Source organism: Oncorhynchus kisutch, linkage group LG29 (assembly GCF_002021735.2).
Source record: "Oncorhynchus kisutch isolate 150728-3 linkage group LG29, Okis_V2, whole genome shotgun sequence".
Lineage (NCBI taxonomy): Eukaryota > Metazoa > Chordata > Actinopteri > Salmoniformes > Salmonidae > Oncorhynchus > Oncorhynchus kisutch.
Genome location: NC_034202.2, coordinates 679,987 through 698,908, shown reverse-complemented (window position 1 = coordinate 698,908; position 18,922 = coordinate 679,987). Strand labels below are relative to the sequence as shown.

At 40.7% G+C, this 18,922-nt stretch overlaps 1 protein-coding gene across 1 annotated transcript in view; it reads right to left on the bottom strand.

Annotated features, from left to right (window-relative positions):
* The window catches only part of LOC109873548 (interleukin-6 receptor subunit beta), a 62,496-nt gene that overhangs the window by 15,697 nt on the left and 27,877 nt on the right, over positions 1 to 18,922 (bottom strand). The window contains exons 9-15 of the mRNA XM_031808971.1: positions 15,441 to 15,678; positions 11,325 to 11,525; positions 10,962 to 11,063; positions 9,505 to 9,648; positions 9,106 to 9,246; positions 4,376 to 4,472; positions 4,021 to 4,102 (exon numbers count right to left, since the gene is read on the bottom strand). Coding sequence (XP_031664831.1) covers positions 4,021 to 4,102; positions 4,376 to 4,472; positions 9,106 to 9,246; positions 9,505 to 9,648; positions 10,962 to 11,063; positions 11,325 to 11,525; positions 15,441 to 15,678 — 1,005 coding nt within the window. The remainder of the gene's footprint in view (positions 1 to 4,020; positions 4,103 to 4,375; positions 4,473 to 9,105; positions 9,247 to 9,504; positions 9,649 to 10,961; positions 11,064 to 11,324; positions 11,526 to 15,440; positions 15,679 to 18,922) is intronic.

The following is an 18,922-nucleotide window of genomic DNA, read 5'->3' as shown; positions in this document are numbered from 1 at the left end:
TTAGCAGTGCAGGAGTTCCCAATTCCCACAAGGCTGTTCAGCACTTCCTGGGTATGGCTGGATGGTACCCCAGGTTAGTGCCTGACTTTTCAAAGGTTGCTGAATCACTCAATCACCGTAAAAAGGGGCTGAAATTCCAATGGACCCCGGCATGCCAAAAGTGCATTTAAAGCACTCAAACACTCCTCCAGTGCTTGGACATCCTAACCTAAACAGGACATGGAGCAGTCTTGGCTCATCAAACAGGACCTGGAATAGAATAATTTCTTGCCTATGCAAGTCACACCCTTAATTCAGCCGAGAGGGATTATTCAACGACAAAGGGAGTGCGTCGCTGTGGTCTAGGCTTTGGAGAAATGGACTACTTGGAGGCGAAGGTCTTCACAGTTGTCACAGACCATGCTGCTCTGCAGTGGGTTCTGGCATCAGGCAAGACCAACGGCCATCTTATTCACTGGTCTATCAGACTTCAGAGGTTTGACTTCATCATTGAGTATCGCAAAGGAAAACTGAATGTTGTACCAGATGCCTTTTCTTGGATTACAGAGGCTGTCAATGTTTGTCTTCCATTGTGCCGCACTTACACTACCGCTAAGTGTCTGGATGATGAGTGTGTGGAGAGCACGGCAGAATGATGCCGCCATCATGGTGATGATCATCAATTGTGGTGCATCTGTCTGAAGACTCGCTTCAATGAGAAGTTCTTCATAATTCAGGATAAAGTGTATCGAAAAACTCCAAGAGGAGATGGAACACACAGCACCCATTACCGCGTCTTCATCCCCTCTACATTGAGTGACCAGATGATCCAAGCTTATCATGCCAACCCCATGAGTGGACCTTTCTGTTTACCACAGTGAGAGTTTGATTCTATCTGTTCTCTTCTACCTTTCCTGGCTGGCAAAGTACCAGGACGTTGTCTCTGGTTTTTCTAATCTGAATTTAGAGAACTGAATTTGAAAACTGAAACAATGCATTTGAGAAGTGGAATATATTGGTCCTATATTTAGGAGATGTAAGAAAGCTCAGGAAATATATATACACACTACCGTTCAAAAGTTTGGGGTCCTTGTTTTTGAAAGAAAAGCAAAACAAATTGGTCCATTAAAAAACATCAAATTGATTACAAATACAGTGTTGACATTGTTAATGTTGTAAATTACTACTGTAGCTGGAAACGGCAGATTTGTAATTCAATATCTACATAGGCGTAGAGAGGCCCATTATCAGCAACCATCACTCCTGTGTTCTAATGGCACGTTGTGTTAGCTAATTCAAGTTTATCATTTTAAAACGCTAATTGATCATTAGAAAACCCTTTTGCAATTATGTTAGCACAGCTGAAAACTACAATAAAAAAAACTGGCCTTCTTTAGATTAGTTGAGCATCAGCATATGTGGGTTCGATTACAGGCTCAAAATGGCCAGAAACAAAGACCATTCTGCAGTTATTAAAAGATAAGATTAGCATTCCTAAATTATTATTTTGTTGAAATATCATTTTATCTCTGAGAAATTAAACTAATAGATTGCAACCAAATTGCCTATTGTAATTCAAATAATATTGAATATAGTACCTCACATCCGATTTGTACCAAACTTTTTCGAACAATGAGTAAGACAAGTAGAATGGAGCAGCGGCTCAGAGTACTCTCATCCTATATAATGTATTCTCTGTGAATTTGGTGATGCTTTCCCTCCAAGTTCATAGAAATTAGTCATTGAAATTGTTAGGTTTATGTCCCATCCTACATCTTGATATTACCAGGTTCTGACCCACCCCCAAACACGCACACAGAGTATCTCTCAGATTCCAACTGCTGATTCATGCTTGGACAATCAAATATTCTAAACCAGGGATCCCCAACTGGCAACCAGCGGGCCGAAATGTGGCATGTGGGTGAATTGTTGGACATAACGTAAAAACACCAGCAAATCAGCTCCAAGTGATCCCATAACGGAGAGAGATATGTGATCGTATACAAATGTAAGCTTATTATGTTTTAGTCAGGATCTGTTTGGACTTCTTGCGGTCAACTTGCAGTCTACAAATTATGTTCCAGCCCCCTGACCATACACTGAAGAAATAATTGGTCCGTGGCTGCATCTAGTTGATGATCCCTACTCTAAACTTACCAAAGAAAATGTCTGTTGATTGCCAATTTGAATATATGCAGTTTAAGGAATAAAGATTCATGAAATATGCGGTCTAGTGCAGTCATAAGATTCATGTATTAGCAATAACAGACTCATTAGGAGTTTTCATATGAGGATGCTGAGATCTAAATATAGGGACATCATTTGTTCAGAAGGGAAAGGAATAGATATGGAAATGGAGTCACAGTTTACGTCCAGAGTCATATTCCAGCCAAACAATGCAATGACTTAATGTTGAGTGAAATAGAGGCTCTGTGGGTACAGGTGCATTTACCACATTTGAAACCTATACTAGTTGGCTTCTGCTATAGGTCTAATGCTGATGTGAAATAGCTTGATGTAATTTGTGAAATGTTGGATAAGGTACACTATATATACACAAAAGTATGTGGACATCCCTTCAAATTAGTGGATTCGGCTATTTCAGCCAAAGCCAGCCTGGCTGCCCCAGTCAACTGTAAGTGCCGTTATTGTGAAGTGGAAAGCACGAAGAGTGTAAAAATCAGCAACACTCACTTCCAAGTTCCAAACTGCCTCTGGAAGAAATGCCAGCACAAGAACTGTTCGTCGGGAGCATCATGAAATGTGTTTCCATGCAGCCGCACACAAGCCTAAGATCACCATGTGCAATGCCAAGTCGGCTGGAGTGGTGTAAAGCTTGGACCCTGACCTCAACCCCATCGATCACCTTTGGGATGAATTGGAACGCCGACTGCGAGCCAGGCCTAATCGCTAATCACTGCTCGACCTCACCAATGCTCTTGTGGCTGAATGGCACTCACTAGAAAAACCAAAATACCAAAAGGTTGACCAAAGGTCCTACAAGGGGTTCAATCAGGACTCATTTGTGGATGAGGTTAAGAATGTGCAATGGCTGGAAGTGTGTAGTGAGGATGATCCTGAAATGGTACTGAGTGTGTTTGTGAAATTATTTATGAGTATTGTTGATAAGCATGCCCTATTAAGAAAACGCACTGTGATGTCAAACAGTGCCCCATGGATTGATGATGAGCTGTGAAATGTAATGCTTCAACGTAATGATGCCAAAAAGGAAGCAGATAGATCTGGAACTCTGTCGGGTAAGCAAAGTTATTGTACATTTAAGAAATCTTGAGACCAAGGTAAAAAGAAAGAATATTATCAGCACAAAATATATGAAGTCAAGGGTGACGGAAAAAAAATATGGAGAATGTTTGAATGTTATAATGGGTAGGTATTCAAACATGTTTGCCTCCTTTCTTGAATCAAAGGGTATGTTTTTTTACAAAACGACATGACATTGCAAATGACCTTAATGAATATTTTAAAGGCAAAGTAGACAAATGGAGAAATACCATGAGTCCAACTGATGACTCTGCCATACACAGTTATAAATCGCATTATGAATGAGAGGCATTGCAAGTTTGGATGAAGGATAGGATGAATAAACAATACTACTTGTCTTACTCATAGTTAGGAAAAAACATGGTCCAAATTAGATGATAGGTACTATATGTATTGAATATTATATGAATTCCATTCATATAAACGGCCAATTTGGATGCAATCAATTAGCTTAATTTCTCAGAGATCAAATTATATTTCAACAAAATAATCTTCTGTTTCTAACAACCGAAATGATTTTAGAACAATCTGAGATGGTGGGTGTCAATCTCGTTTTTGTGGTGGAACGACCCATGTGGATGTTACGGTCAGTGGAGAGCAGATAAGAGCAATAAATGTTTTGAGAGTTCAGCAACACAGATAAACTTAATTGACAAGTGGCTCAGCAGGTGAGTTGTACTATAACGTTTTAGAAATAAAGTACCATCTTATCTTACGTAAACATCCTCTTTGACTAGCACAGGAGGCACTTAAACTTACTTTGGATGTGAAATCAGGAGACCATTTAGCGATAGTGCTGTTGGAGGGGTCAGGTACCGGTGGCCAGATCTTCTTCTTTATCCTACATAGAAAACAACAGTGGAAATTATTGACATCCTTGATAAAGATGAGAAAAAATGGCTGTATACAATAAATCATTTAAATACTGAGCTATATTGTGTCGTCAAATTTTGGTAAATTATAGTATTTTATAATAATATATACTAATTGTGTTACTCAAATCTGAGTAAATGCTCTTACAATTGAACATCACACTTCAGCCATTGTAAACATCCAAATGTAAAATGTAGAGACATTCTACTTCATACAATTCAAGAGTGTAGTTGAGACTTACGAGTCCATTTTGTAAATGCAGCAGAGCATGGTCAGCACTACGGAAAACAGGAAGCTGATGCACACAGACACCACAATGGCTTCTATCTGCCCGGGAGCTGAGGGATAGACACACAGAACTACAATGGACATTGGGAAGATAGGAACATGCCTTAAAATCGACTACAACTAAAAGGATAAATGACAGAAGGGCACAATGAATAGGTTGAAGTAGCGACTACGAAGTGTATTTGGAGCATTGGGTGTTCAGGACTGCTACTTTGAAAAAGCTTTACTGGGACACATTACAAAATATGAAAATGTATTACTGGAATACAAAATACAGTGGGGCAAAAAAGTATTTAGTCAGCCACCAATTGTGCAAGTTCTCCCACTTAAAAAGATGAGAGAGGCCTGTAATTTTCATCATAGGTACACTTCAACTATGACAGACAAAATGAAGAAAAAAAATCCAGAAAATCACATTGTAGGATTTTTTATGAATTTATTTGCAAATAATGGTGGAAAATAAGTATTTGGTCACCTACAAACAAGCAAGATTTCTGGCTCTCACAGACCTGTAACTTCTTCTTTAAGAGGCTCCTCTGTCCTCCACTCGTTACCTGTATTAATGGCACCTGTTTGAACTTGTTATCAGTACAAAAGACACCTGTCCACAACCTCAAACAGTCACACTCCAAACTCCACTATTCCCAAGACCAAAGAGCTGTCAAAGGACACCAGAAACAAAATTGTAGACCTGCACCAGGCTGGGAAGACTGAATCTGCAATAGGTAAACAGCTTGGTTTGAAGAAATCAACTGTGGGAGCAATTATTAGGAAATGGAAGACATACAAGACCACTGATAATCTCCCTCGATCTGGGGCTCCACGCAAGATCTCACCCCGTGGGGTCAAAATGATCACAAGAACGGAAAGCAAAAATCCCAGAACCACACGGGGGGAACTAATGAATGACCTGCAGAGAGCTGGGACCAAAGTAACAAAGCCTACCATCAGTAACACACTACGCCGCCAGGGACTCAAATCCTGCAGTGCCAGACGTGTCCCCCTGCTTAAGCCAGTACATGTCCAGGCCCGTCTGAAGTTTGCTAGAGAGCATTTGGATGCATTTGGATGATCCAGAAGAAGATTGGGAGAATGTCATATGGTCAGATAAAACCAAAATATAACTTTTTGGTAAAAACCCAACTCGTCGTGTTTGGAGGACAAAGAATGCTGAGTTGCATCCAAAGAACACCATATCTACTGTGAAGCATGGGGGTGGAAACATCATGCTTTGGGGCTGTTTTTCTGCAAAGGGACCAGGACGACTGATCCGTGTAAAGGAAAGAATGAATGGGGCCATGTATCGTGAGATTTTGAGTGAAAACCTCTTTCCGTCAGCAAGGGCATTGAAGATGAAACGTGGCTGGGTCTTTCAGCATGACAATGATCCCAAACACACCGCCCGAACAACGAAGGAGTGGCTTCGTAAGAAGCATTTCAAGGCCTAGCCAGTCTCCAGATCTCAATCCCATAGAAAATCTTTGGAGGGAGTTGAAAGTCCGTGTTGCCCAGCAACAGCCCCAAAACATCACTGCTCTAGAGGAGATCTGCATGGAGGAATGGGCCAAAATACCAGCAACAGTGTGTGAAAACCTTGTGAAGACTTACAGAAAACGTTTGACCTCTGTCATTGCCAACAAAGGGTAGATAAAGTATTGAGATAAACTTTTGTTATTGACCAAATACTTATTTTCCACCATAATTCGCAAATAAATTCATAAAAAATCCTGGAAATATATTGAAAAGTTCTAGGATGGAACATACTGTATATACAGTACCAGTCAAAAGTTGACACACCTGCTCATTCAAAGGCTTTTCTTTGTTTTGACACATTTCTACATTGTAGAATAATAGTGAAGACATCAACACTATGACATAACATATATGGAATCATGTAGTAACCAAAAAAGTGTTAAACACATCAAAATATATTTTATATTTGAGATTGTTCAAAGTAGCCACCCTTTGCCTTGATGACAGCTTTGCATACTCTTGGCATTCTCTCAACCAGCTTCATGAAGTAGTCACCTGGAATGTATTTCAATTAACTTGTGTAACTTGTTAAAAGTTCATTTGTGGAATTTCTTTCCTTCTTAATGCGTCTGAAACAATCAGTTGTGTTGTGACAAGGTAGAGGTGGTATACAAAATATAGCCCTTTTTGGTAAATGACCAAGTCCATGTTATGGAAAGAACAGCTCAAATAACCAAAGAGAAACTACAGTCCATCATTACTTTAAGATGTGAAGGTATGTCATTGTGGAACATTTCAAGAACTCTATGCAGTCACAAAAAACAATTAAGCGCTATGATGAAACTGGCACTCATGAGGTCTGCCATAGGAGAGGAAGACCCAGAGTTACCTCTGCTGCAGAGGAAAAGTTCATTAGAGTTACCAGCATCAGAAATTGCAGCCCAAATAAATGCTTCAGAGAGTTCAAGTTCAAGAGAGTTCAAAATCTCAACATTAACTGTCCAGATGAGACTGTGTGAATCAGCTTTCATGGTCGAATTGCTGCAAATAAACCTCTACTAAAGGACACCGATAATAAGAAGAGACTTGCTTGGTGCAAGAAACACGAGCAATGAACATTAGATCGGTGGAAATCTGCCCTTTGGTATGATGAGTCCAAATCTGAGATTTCTGATTCCTACCACCGTGTCTTTGTGAGAGGCAGAGTAGGTGAAAGGCTGATCTCCATATATGTGGTTCACACCATGAAGGATGTGTGATGGTGTGGGGGTGTTTTGCTGGTGACACTGTCTATGATTTATTTGGAATTCAAGGCACACTTAACCAGCATGGCTACCAGAGCATTCTGCAGTAATGACCCAACACGCTTCCAGGCTGTGTAAGGGATATTTGACCAAGAAGGAGAGTGATGGAGTGCTGCTTCAGATGACCTGGCTTCCACAATCACCCGACCTCAACCCAGTTTAGATGGTTTGGGATGAGTTGGACTGCAGAGTGAAGGAAAAGCAGCCAACAAGTGCTCAGCATATTTTGGAACTCCTTCAAGACTGTTGGAAAAACATTCCAGGTGACGCTGGGTGAGAGAATGCCAAGAGTGTGCAAAGCTGTCATCAAGGGAAAGAGTGGCTCATTTGAAGAATCTAAAATAACATATTTTGATTTGTTTAACACTTTTTTGGTTACTACATTATTCCATTTTATTCCATATGTGTTAAACCCTTTGACTGGTACTGTATACACACGGAAAGTATTCAGACTCCTAGACTTTTAGACTTTTTCCACATTTTGTTACATTACAGCATTTTTCTAATATGAATTACATAGATTTTTTCCTCATCAATATACACACAATACCCTACAATGACAAAGTGAAAACAGGTTTTTACAAATGTATTCAGACCCTTTCCTATAAGACTGAAATTGAGCTCAGTTGCATCCTGTTTCCATTGATCATCCTTGAGATATTTCTCCAACTTGATTGGTGTCCACCTGTGGTAAATTCAATTGGTTGGACATGATTTGGAAAGGCACACACCTGTCTATACAAGGTCCCACAGTTGAAAGTGCATGTCAGAGCAAAAACCAAGCCATGAGGTCAAAGGAATTGTCCATAGAGCTCTGAGACAGGATCGTGTCGAGGCACAGGTCCTCAGCATAAGGCATCCTACTTGGAGTTTGACAACAGGCGCCTAAAGACTCTCAGACCATGAGAAACCAAGATTGAATGCCAAGTTTCACGTCAGGAGGAAACCAGACACCACTCATCACCTGGCCAATACCATCCCTACGGTGAAGCATGGTGGCAGCATCATGCTGTTGTAATGTTTTTCAGCAGCAGGAACTGGGAGACTAGTCAGGATCGAGGGAAAGATGAACGGAGCAAAGTACAGAGAGATCCTTGATGAAAACCTGCTCCAGAGCACTCAGGACCTCAGACTGGGGCGAAGGATCACCTTCCAACAGGACAACGACCCTAAGCACACAGCCAAAACAACACAGGAGTGGCTTCGGGACAAGTCTCTGACTGTCCTTGAATGGCCCAGCCAGAGCCTGGACTTTAACCCGATCTAATATCTCTGGAGAGACCTGAAAATTAGCTGTGCATCGACGCTCCCCATCCAACCCGACAGAGCTTAAGAGGATCTGCAGAGAATAATGTGAGAAGCTCCCCAAATACAGGCATGCCATGCTTGCAGCATCATACCCAAGAAGACTTGAGGTTGTAATCACTGCCAAAGGTGCTTTTTTTTTTTTTAACTAGGAAAGTCAGTTAAGAACAAATTCTTCTTTACAATGACGGAACAGTGGTTTAACTGCCTTGTTCAGGGGCAGAACGACAGATTTTTACCTTGTCAGCTCGGGGATTCGATCTAGCAACCTTCTGGTTACTTAGTCCAACGCTCTAACCACTAGGCTGCCGCCTCTTCAATAAAGTACTGAGTAAAGGGTCTGAATACTTATGTAAATGTAATAGGTTTTTATTTGTAGTAAACTTGCACAAATTTCAGTTTTTGCTTTGTCATTATGGGGTATTGTGTGTAGATTGTTGAGGGAAAAACCTAAATGTAATACATTTTAGAATAAGTCTAATGTAACAAAATGTGGAAAAAGTCAAGGGGTCTGAATAATTTCAGAATGCACCATATACACACTCTATACATACTGTATACCTTATATCATGAAGTGTCCAGTTAACAATGCTTCACTCACCATACATCAGAGTATTGAATGACAGGTCTGAGCTGTTTGTAGAGCCTTGTACTGTAGATGCCATGACCCGCACCACATACTTGCTGTTGCTGGCCATGCGCTTCACAGTGTAAGAGTAGGTGTCGGTAGAGACAACTATTGCTGAAAAAAAACAAAATAAATGTGTACCATTTTTTAATTTTTTATTTGCAGCTGTAAATGTTTAGTTTGGACAACAACAAAAAACATATACTGTACTTACAAATATCAGTACCTACAAGTACTGCACTTACAAATACCAATACTTGCAAATACTTACTGGTATTTTCAAATAGCAGTAAAGGTCCAACTATAGCCAAAGAAACACATTCATAAAGAGGTATGATTGTGCAGTAATGTCTACAAGGTGTGGTTCCTTACAGTGTTCCTTGCCCCCTGTGATGAAGAAGATGGTGTAGTTGGTGATGAACCCTCGCTGTTTGTCCAGTGGAATCTCCATCCACTCTAGCTCAGCGTCGTTTTTCCCCGTCCGCCTCACTTTCACAGAGGGGCCCTCCAGCGGAGCTGCATCAACCAGAACAGGTGAAAAAATATGTTATTAACATTATTCGGTGATGTCATTTACAAAATAGCCTCCAACACTCTACTCAACAAATTGGATGCAGTCTGTCACCAAAGCCCCATATACTACCCACCACTGCAACCTGTACACTCTCGTTGGCTGGCCCCCGCTTCATACTCGTTGCCAAACCCACTGGCTCCAGGTCATCTACAAGTCTTTGCTAGGTAAAGCCCCGCCTTATCTCAGTTCACTGGTCATCATAGCAGCACCCACCCGCAGCACGCGCTCCAGCAGGTATATTTCAATGGTCATCCCCAAAGCCAATTCTTACTTTGGCCGCCTTTCCTTTCAGTTCTCTGTTGCCAATGACTGGAATGAACTGCAAAAATCACTGAAGCTGGAGACTTGGATCTCCCTCACTAAGTTCAAGCACCAGCTGTCAGAGCAGCTCACAGATCATTGCACCTGTACATAGCCCATCCAATATTCCTCATTCCCATACTGTATTTATTTATTTTAGTCCTTTGCACCCCAGTATCTCCACTTGCACCTTCATCTTATGAACATATATCACCTGTGTTTAATTGCTATATCGTAATTACCTCACCACTATGGCCTATTTTATTGCCTTACCTCCCTTATCTTATCTCATTTGCACACACTATACATAGACTTTTTTTCTATTGTGTTATTGACTGTATGTTTGTTTATTCCATGTGTAACTCGGTGTGGTTGTTTGTGTCGCACTGTTTTGCTTTATCTTGGCCAGGTCGCAGTTGTAAATGAGAACTTGTTCTCAACTAGCCCACCTGGTTAAATAAAGGTGAAATAAATCAAATAAATAAAAAATATATTTATTTACCAGCTAGTGTAGCAAATATCATGATATTAATAAACCAATGTCTGAACTTCATTTGGTGGTTTCACAGACACAGATTAAGCCTAATACAAAAAAGCTATTTCAGTGGAGTTTCTCTATTCTCTTTTAGGCAGCCTAGTGGTTAAAGCGTTGGACTAGTAACCGAAAGTTTGCAAGATCGAATCCCCGAGCTGACAAGGTAAAAATCTGTTGTTCTGCCCCTGAACAAGGCCACTATAGGTATAGTTAACCCACTGTTCCTAGGTCGTCATTGAAAATAAGAATTTGTTCTTAACTGACTTGTCTAGTTAAATAAAGGTTAAAAAAAAAAATTACTAATAAATTTGGTCCAGGAATAGTCTTAAGTTGTGTCCGGGAAACCACCACTATAGGTATATTACACAGCAAATACTGTGTATACTTTACAGTAGTTCAGTGGCTAGTACTATTTCTTACCTCCTTGTTCCAGAAAGGCTGCTATGGTCAATGGCTTCCCAGTCCACCCAGAGTACATGGGATACACAGATATATTGTAGCGATTGAACTTCTGAAGGTTACCTTGATTGGGAACATTAGACATAAGACAATAACATTTGGATTTATTTGATCCCTGTGACCCGTTTACCAATATAGTCAACATTAGGGATGAGTTCCACACAAGTTTTTCCAGAATCAAATCAGTTGATGGGTGTCACTTACATTGTATTTTAATCGAACTCATCCCTAGTCAACATAAGACATCAAAACCAGCAGGAATACAACCAAAGAGTTTATAGCCAAACTACAAGACAATACATAGCATGTGTGTCTTCTTCTTACCTTTAATGGCTGCCGTCCTAGTATGCCTACGTTCTCTCTGCCAGTCCATAGCGCCATCACTGACAGACACCCACTCCAGTATGTACTCCGTCACCTCGGACCTGTAGGGCTCCCCTGTGGCCGTCACATTGGGGGGCTGCCATTTCACCCACAGCCTCCCCTGCTGGGTAAACCAGCTGAGCCATTCCACCGAAGGGGGCTCTGAAATACACAGCACACGCAAATACAACGTGACACCATGATATGAGCATCTCAATGCCAAACTACAACGCTTTAAGAACACAAATATGCAGAACACATGACATCAGTGAACCGTTTACATCAATATACTGTAGTCTCTCCTGACACACATTCGTATAAATATATGAACAGAGCTAAACCAAGCTAGCTAGATAGATAAGATAAATATAATATCACCGTTTCTAAACCCAGAAGGACAACATTGCAAGATTTCTGGGAATGCTTGTGAAGCAGACACGGCAGACCAGACCAGGGTTTGGGGTTTGGCAAGTCAATGGGAGGAGTAAAAAAATGCATCCTTTAGTTGTACATTTTCTTTAAATCTAAATGTAAAACCTAGATCCCGCACATTGACTCGGTACCAGTACATATATAGCATCGTTATTGTTATTTTATTACGTTACTTTTTATAATTTTTTACTTTAGATTATTTGGTAAATATTTTCTTAACTCTTTTGGGATAGGGGGCAGCATTTTCACTTTTGGATGAATAGCGTGCCCAGAGGGAACTGCCTCCTACTCTGTCCCAAATGCTAATATATGCATATTATTTTTCGTATTGGATAGAAGAGACGCTGAAGTTTCTAAAACTGTTTGAATGATGTCTGTGAGTATAACAGGACTAATATGGCAGGTGTGAAACCGAGAGTGCCACAGCGTCGGTCTGGCGCGCTCACGTGAAAGGTAGCTACGTTCCCCTTCATTTATACAGACAAAGGAATTGTCCGGTTGGAACATTAATTAAGTTTTATGTGAAAAACATCCTAAAGATTGATTCCATACTTAGGTTGGCATGTTTCTACGGGCTGTAACGGAACTTTTAGAACTTTTCGTCCGACGTTTGGCGCGACCTGAACACGCTTTTGGATTTGTTTACCAAACGCCCTAAAAAAAAAGAAGGTGGAACTGGGATTCCTGGGAGTGCATTCTGATGAAGATCATCAAAGGTAGGTGAATATTTAAAATGCTATTTCTGAGTAATGTTGACTACCCAATATGGCGGTTATCTTTTTGGCTGCTTTGTTGTCTAATGGCTGTACTCAGATTATTGCATGGTTTGTTTCTCCGTGAAGTTTTTTTGAAATCTGACACAGTGGTTGCATTAAGGAGAAGTTTATCTAAAGTTCCATGTATAATAGTTGTATCTTTATCAATGTTTATTATGAGTATTTCTGTAAATTGATGTGGCTCTCTGATTATAAAGTACAGTTCATCAGAACAGTCTATAAATTATTCACATGATAAAACAATATTGGAAAATTAAAGCAAAAATGGCAACATGTTCTCCACATATAATATGCACCAAACTCGTAACTCCCAATAATTTTTTGTTGTTGTAAAACAGCAATTGTTTAGTGAATATCTAACCCAGAATGCGGTCGTTATGAACTTTTGTGATGCTGTGTCCATCAATGTTGAAATAACTTTCTCTCTTCCTGAAAAATTGCCTTTTTGGAGATATTTCCATCAGAGAGCGACGATATACACTGAACAAACATAAACGCAACATGTAAAGTGTTGATCCCATGTTTCATGAGCTGAAATAAAAGATCCCAGAAATGTTCCATATAAACGAAAAGCTTACAGAGATACCGTGATGAGATCCTGAGGCCCATTGTCGTGCCATTCATCCGCCACCATCACCTCATGTTTCAGCATTAAATCTAGAATTGGCTACCTATTTCGCAACAAAGCATCCTTCACTCATGCTGCCAAACATACCCTCGTAAAACGGACTTATCCTGCCGATCCTTGACTTCGGTGATGTCCTTTACAAAATAGCCTCCAACACTCTACTCAGCAAATTGGATGTAGTCTATCACAGTGCCATCCGCTTTGTCACTGAAGCCCCATATACTACCCACCACTGCGACCTGTATGCTCTTGTTGGCTGGCCCTCACTTCATATTCATCTCCAAACCCACTGGCTCCAGGTGATCTAGAAGTCTTTGCTAGGTAAAGCCCCGCCTTATCTCAGCTCACGGGTAACCATAGCAACACCCACCCGTAGCACGCGCTCCAGCAGGTATGTTTTACTGGTCACCCCCAAAGACAATTCCTCATTTGGACGCCTTTCCTTGCAGTTCTCTGCTGCCACTGACTGGAACGAATTGCAAAAATCACTGAAGCCGGAGTGTTACGGATACAAGTATCCTGTGTGTGTATCCTGTGTGTGTGTTTCTTTTCTCTCCTTCTCCCCTCACAGGTGAAAATCATCACTCCCCAATCAGTCACTAATCATCAATCAGAAGACACACCTCCTGTTTCCTACCCAATCACCGTTCCTTTCCCTTTCCAGGCCTGACAGCAAACCCTATCAGTTGTTTGCTGTTGAAATCAATCTCTCTGTAAATGCCATGTCTGTAGGTCTCGCTGGTTCACTCTCTCTTTGTGTATTGACCTCTCTTTTGTTTGAGCACCTCCATATACCTTTGTCATCACCTGTGAGTATTGTTTTTGGTTATGGTGTTTGCTGGTGGAAAAAGGGGGAACCAAGACAAGTCGCCCATGGGCCTACACTACCCGTAGGTAAACTTTGTTAAATACACTAGTTAGAACTGGGCGGACCACCCACTGTATTTTTGGTTAGTTAGTTAGCTGTTGTTAAAGTAGGCTAGTCTAGCTTAGGGGTGTTTTTGAATACTTATTGTGCCTTTCCTTGGGTCCAGCTCAGCCCCTTTTCCTGCTCCCCCCCATTACCGTGTGTTTATTAATAAACCCTGAGTTTGACGGTAGATTTCAGTTGTCGTGGTTATTTCGTTCACACTTTTACTTTGTCACTATTATAAATTGCATGAGTTATGTTACGGGTCTCATTACCATCCCCCCTAGACTGTCGGGCTAAAAGGGATTCGTAACACGGAGACTTAGCTCTCCCTCATTAACTTTAAGCATCAGCTGTCAGAGCAGCTTACCGATCATTGCACCTGTACATAGCCCATCTGTAAATAACCCACCCAACTACCTCATCCCCATCTGTAAATAACCCACCCAACTACCTCATCCCCATCTGTAAATAACCCACCCAACTACCTCATCCCCATACTGTTATTTTTTTTTGCTCCTTTGCACCCCAGTATCTCTACTTGTGCAGAAGATGAATGTACATCTATCACTCCAGTGTTAAATTGCTAAATTGTAATTATTTCGCCACTATGGCCTTACCTCCTGAATCTTACTACATTTTCACACACTGTATGTAGACGTTTCTATTGTGTTATTGACTGTATGTTTGTTTATCCCATGTGTAACCCTGTGTTGTTTGTGTCGCACTGCTTTGCTCTATCTTGGCCAGGTCGCAGTTGTAAATGAGAACTTGTTCCCAACTGGCCTACCTGGTTAAATAAAGGTGAAATAAAAATAAATAATGCAAGGCCCGAATGTCGCAAGGATCTGTACACAATTCCTGGAAGCTAAAAATGTCCCAATTCTTCCACTTTCTGCATACTCAACAGACATGTCACCCATTGAGCATGTTTGGGATGCTCTGGATCGACGTGTACGACAGCGTGTTCCAGTTCCCCCCCCAATATCCAGCAACATCGCACAGCAATAAGACAACATTCCACAGTCCACAATCAACAGCCTGATCAAATCTGTGTGAAGGAAATGTATTGCGCTGCATGAGGCAAATGGTGGTCACACCAGATAATGAATGTTTTTTGATCCATGCCCCTACCAACAGATCTGTATTCCCAGTCATGTGAAATCCATAGATTAGGGCCTAATACATTTATTTACATTACAGACTGATGAACTGTAGCTGTAATCTTTGAAATTGTTGCATTTATATTTTTGTTCAGTTACTTCATTGGTAAGATTGAGAAGGAAGTATGAGTGTAACACCATAGTGTATAGCTGACAAGGTCAAAATACCTTGTGTCAATTTTGGGATGACCAAAGACGCTTGGGGAGACTCGCCAACAGAATTCCAGGCCTTCAATTCAATGAGGCCTCTTCTCTTGTCAGACCAGGGAATCTGGTAAAGGGGGATAATTTTCCTCTCTTGCGACCTAGAATCCAGGTCAGAGTCATTGACCGCCACCGTCTCCCAGTTTCCATCTTGGATCTTGATGCTGTAGCCCTGTATCCTTCCATTGGACTCCACTGGATCCTGTAGCAGGGAAAAGAAGAAGGCAACAACCAATCACCTGTTATTATTCCTTAGATGGAGCTGATAATAAATCAGTAGTATAGAGTACCACAGTGTGAGTCATACAGTAATACCCATAAAACTTAGCGGTCACACACGGAAATGGTTCCAATAATTTTTTTCACCATACACTTTCAAATGTGGGATTTTATAACCTTTTCAAATAAGGTATTTCATATAGGGTTTCCTAGCGTGACGTATTGAGAACCATGTAAATCTCTCTCAGACATGGTGACTTTAATGAATATATTACATTTTTTTATTAGATTTCTTTCAATACATTGATGAACATAATATACTTAATGGGCATATCAAAGTTCCAGAGTGGGATCTCTGCTAGTTTTACAAATATTATTCAATATTCATGTTTATTTTTTATATTCATAAATATACTCATATCACAGAACAAGCGACAAAGCTTCATATGACACCAATGTTTGCTTTGCAGCACCTACAGATGAAACACAATGGAGTCTTAAAAGAGTGCTGTGTAAGGCCAAAATGTCAGATTTTATGCCAATTTGTAGATACAAAATGAAAAAAAATATGAAAACGCAACATGTAAAGTGTTGTTCATTGAGCTGAAAAAAAGTGCATTTCTCTCAAATTTTGTGCACAAAAGCAAGTGAGCATATCTCCTTTATCAAGACAATCTATCCACCTGACAAGTGTGGCATATCAATAAGCTGATTAAACAGCATGATTATTACACGGGTGCACCTTGTGCTGGGGACAATACAAGGCCAATCTAAAATGTGCAATTGTATCACAACACAATGCCACAGATGTCTCAAGTTGAGAGAGAATGCAATTGGCATGCTGACTGCAGGAATGTCCACAAGAGCAGTTGCAAGATAATTTAATGTTAATTTCTCTACCATGAGCCGCCTCCAACGTCATTTTAGAGAAAGACTTACAACTGCAGACCACGTGTATGGCGCTGTGTGGGCAAGCGGTTTGCTGATGTCAACGTTGTGAACAGAGAGCCACCCCATGGTGGCGGTGGGGTTATGGTATGGGCAGGCATAAGCTACGGACAACGAACACAATTGCATTGTATTGATAGCAATTTGAATGCAAAGAGATACTGTGAAGAGATACTGAGGCCCATTGTCATGCCATTCATCCGCCGCCATCATCTCATGTTTCAGCATGATAATGCAAGTCCCCATGTCCCAAGGATCTGTACATGAATCCTGGTAGCTGAAAATGTCCCAGACGTGTACAACAGCATGTTCCAGTTCCAACCAATCTCCAGAAACTTCGCATAGCCTTTGAAGAGGAGTGGGACAACATTCCACAATCAACAGCCTGATCAACTCTATACGAAGGAGAAGTGCCACGCTGCATGAGGCAAATGGTGGTCATACCAAATGCTGACTGGTTTTCTGATCCACAGTTTTTAAAGGTATCTGTGACCAACAGATACATGTCTTTATTTCCAGTCATGTGAAATCCATATATTAGGGCTTTTTATTCAGTATACGTCAACAATCCTTCCTCCAAAAGGACACTTCTTCAATGGGATTACATTTTGTGAAAACCAGTCCTTTAATGTCTGGGTTTTGGATTACATTTTGTGAAAACCAGTCCTTTAATGTCTGGGTTTTGGATTATATTTTGTGAAAACCAGTCCTTTAATGTCTGGGTTTTGGATTACATTTTGTGAAAACCAGTCCTTTAATGTCTGGGTTTTGGATTATATTTTGTGAAAACCAGTCCTTTAATGTCTGGGTTTTGGATTATATTTTGTGAAAACCAGTCCTTTAATGTCTGGGTTTTGGATTATATTTTGTGAAAACCAGTCCTGGGTTTTGTGAGGAATCACTCATTTGTAACTCCCCCACCAAAAATCACAATATGCTGTTTACATTGTGTCATTTGTGCTGGTCCAATTTGTATAATGGAAAAGCAGAAAAATCTGTGCGCTCTCACAATGTAATTATGGTTTATTTTCAATGTCCCAGTTTTGTGGCATTGATTAATACATAATTGAATCTTTACTTCAAGTCAGGTGTTATGTATAAAAGGCATATGACAGAGCTGCTGTAACCGAGTCAGGTTTGTAGGCCTCCTTGCCCGCACATGCCTTTTCAGTTCTGCCCACAAATTGTCTATAGGATTGAGGTCAGGGCTTTGTGATGGACACTCCAATACCTTGACTTTGTTGTCCTTAAGCCATTTTGCCACAACTTTGGAAGTATGCTTGGGGTCATTGTCCATTTGGACCCATCTGCGTCCAAGGTGTAACTTCCTGACGTCTTGAGATGTTGCTTCAATATATCCACATAATTTTCCTGCCTCATGATGCCAATTATTTTGTGAAGTATACCAGTCCCTCCTGCAGCAAAGCACCCCCACAACATGATGCTGCCACCCCCGTTCTTCATGGTTGGGATGGTGTTGTCCCCATGTGCAATTGCAAACCATAGTCTGGCTTTTTTAAGGCAGTTTTGGAGCAGTGGCTTCTTCTTTGCTGAGCGGCCTTTCAGGTTATGTCGATATATTCCTTGTTTTACTGTGATATAGAATGGGTGGCCAATACAGATTGTACCTGTTTCTCCAGCATCTTCACAAGGTCTTTTGCTGTTGTTCTGGGATTGATATGCACTTTTCGCACCAAAGTATGTTCATCTCTAGGAGACAGAACACGTCTCCTTCCTGAGCGGAATGACGGCTGCGTGGTCCCATGGAGTTTATACTTGCGTACTCTTGTTTGTACAGATGAACATGGTACCTTCAGGCATTTGGAAATTGCTCTCAAGGATGAACCAGACATGTGGTCTACAATTTTTTTCAGAGGTCTTGGCTGATTTCTTTTGATTTTCTCATGATGTCAAGCAAATAGGCACTGAGTTTGAAGGTAGGCCTTGAAATACATTCACAGGTACAACTCCAATTGACTCAAATGATGTCAATTAGCAGAAGCTTCTAAAGCCATGACATCATTTTCTGGAATTTTCCAAGCTGTTTAAATGCACAGTCAACTTAGTGTATGTAACCTTCTGACCCACTGGAATTGTGATACAGTGAATTATAAGTGAAATAATTGGTCTGTAAACAATTGTTGGAAAAATGACTTGTGTCATGCACAAAGTAGATGTCCTAACTGACTTGACAAAACTATAGTTTGTTAACAAGAAATTTGTGGAATGGTTGAAAAACGAGTTTTAAAAGACTCCAACCGAAACGTATGTAAACTTCC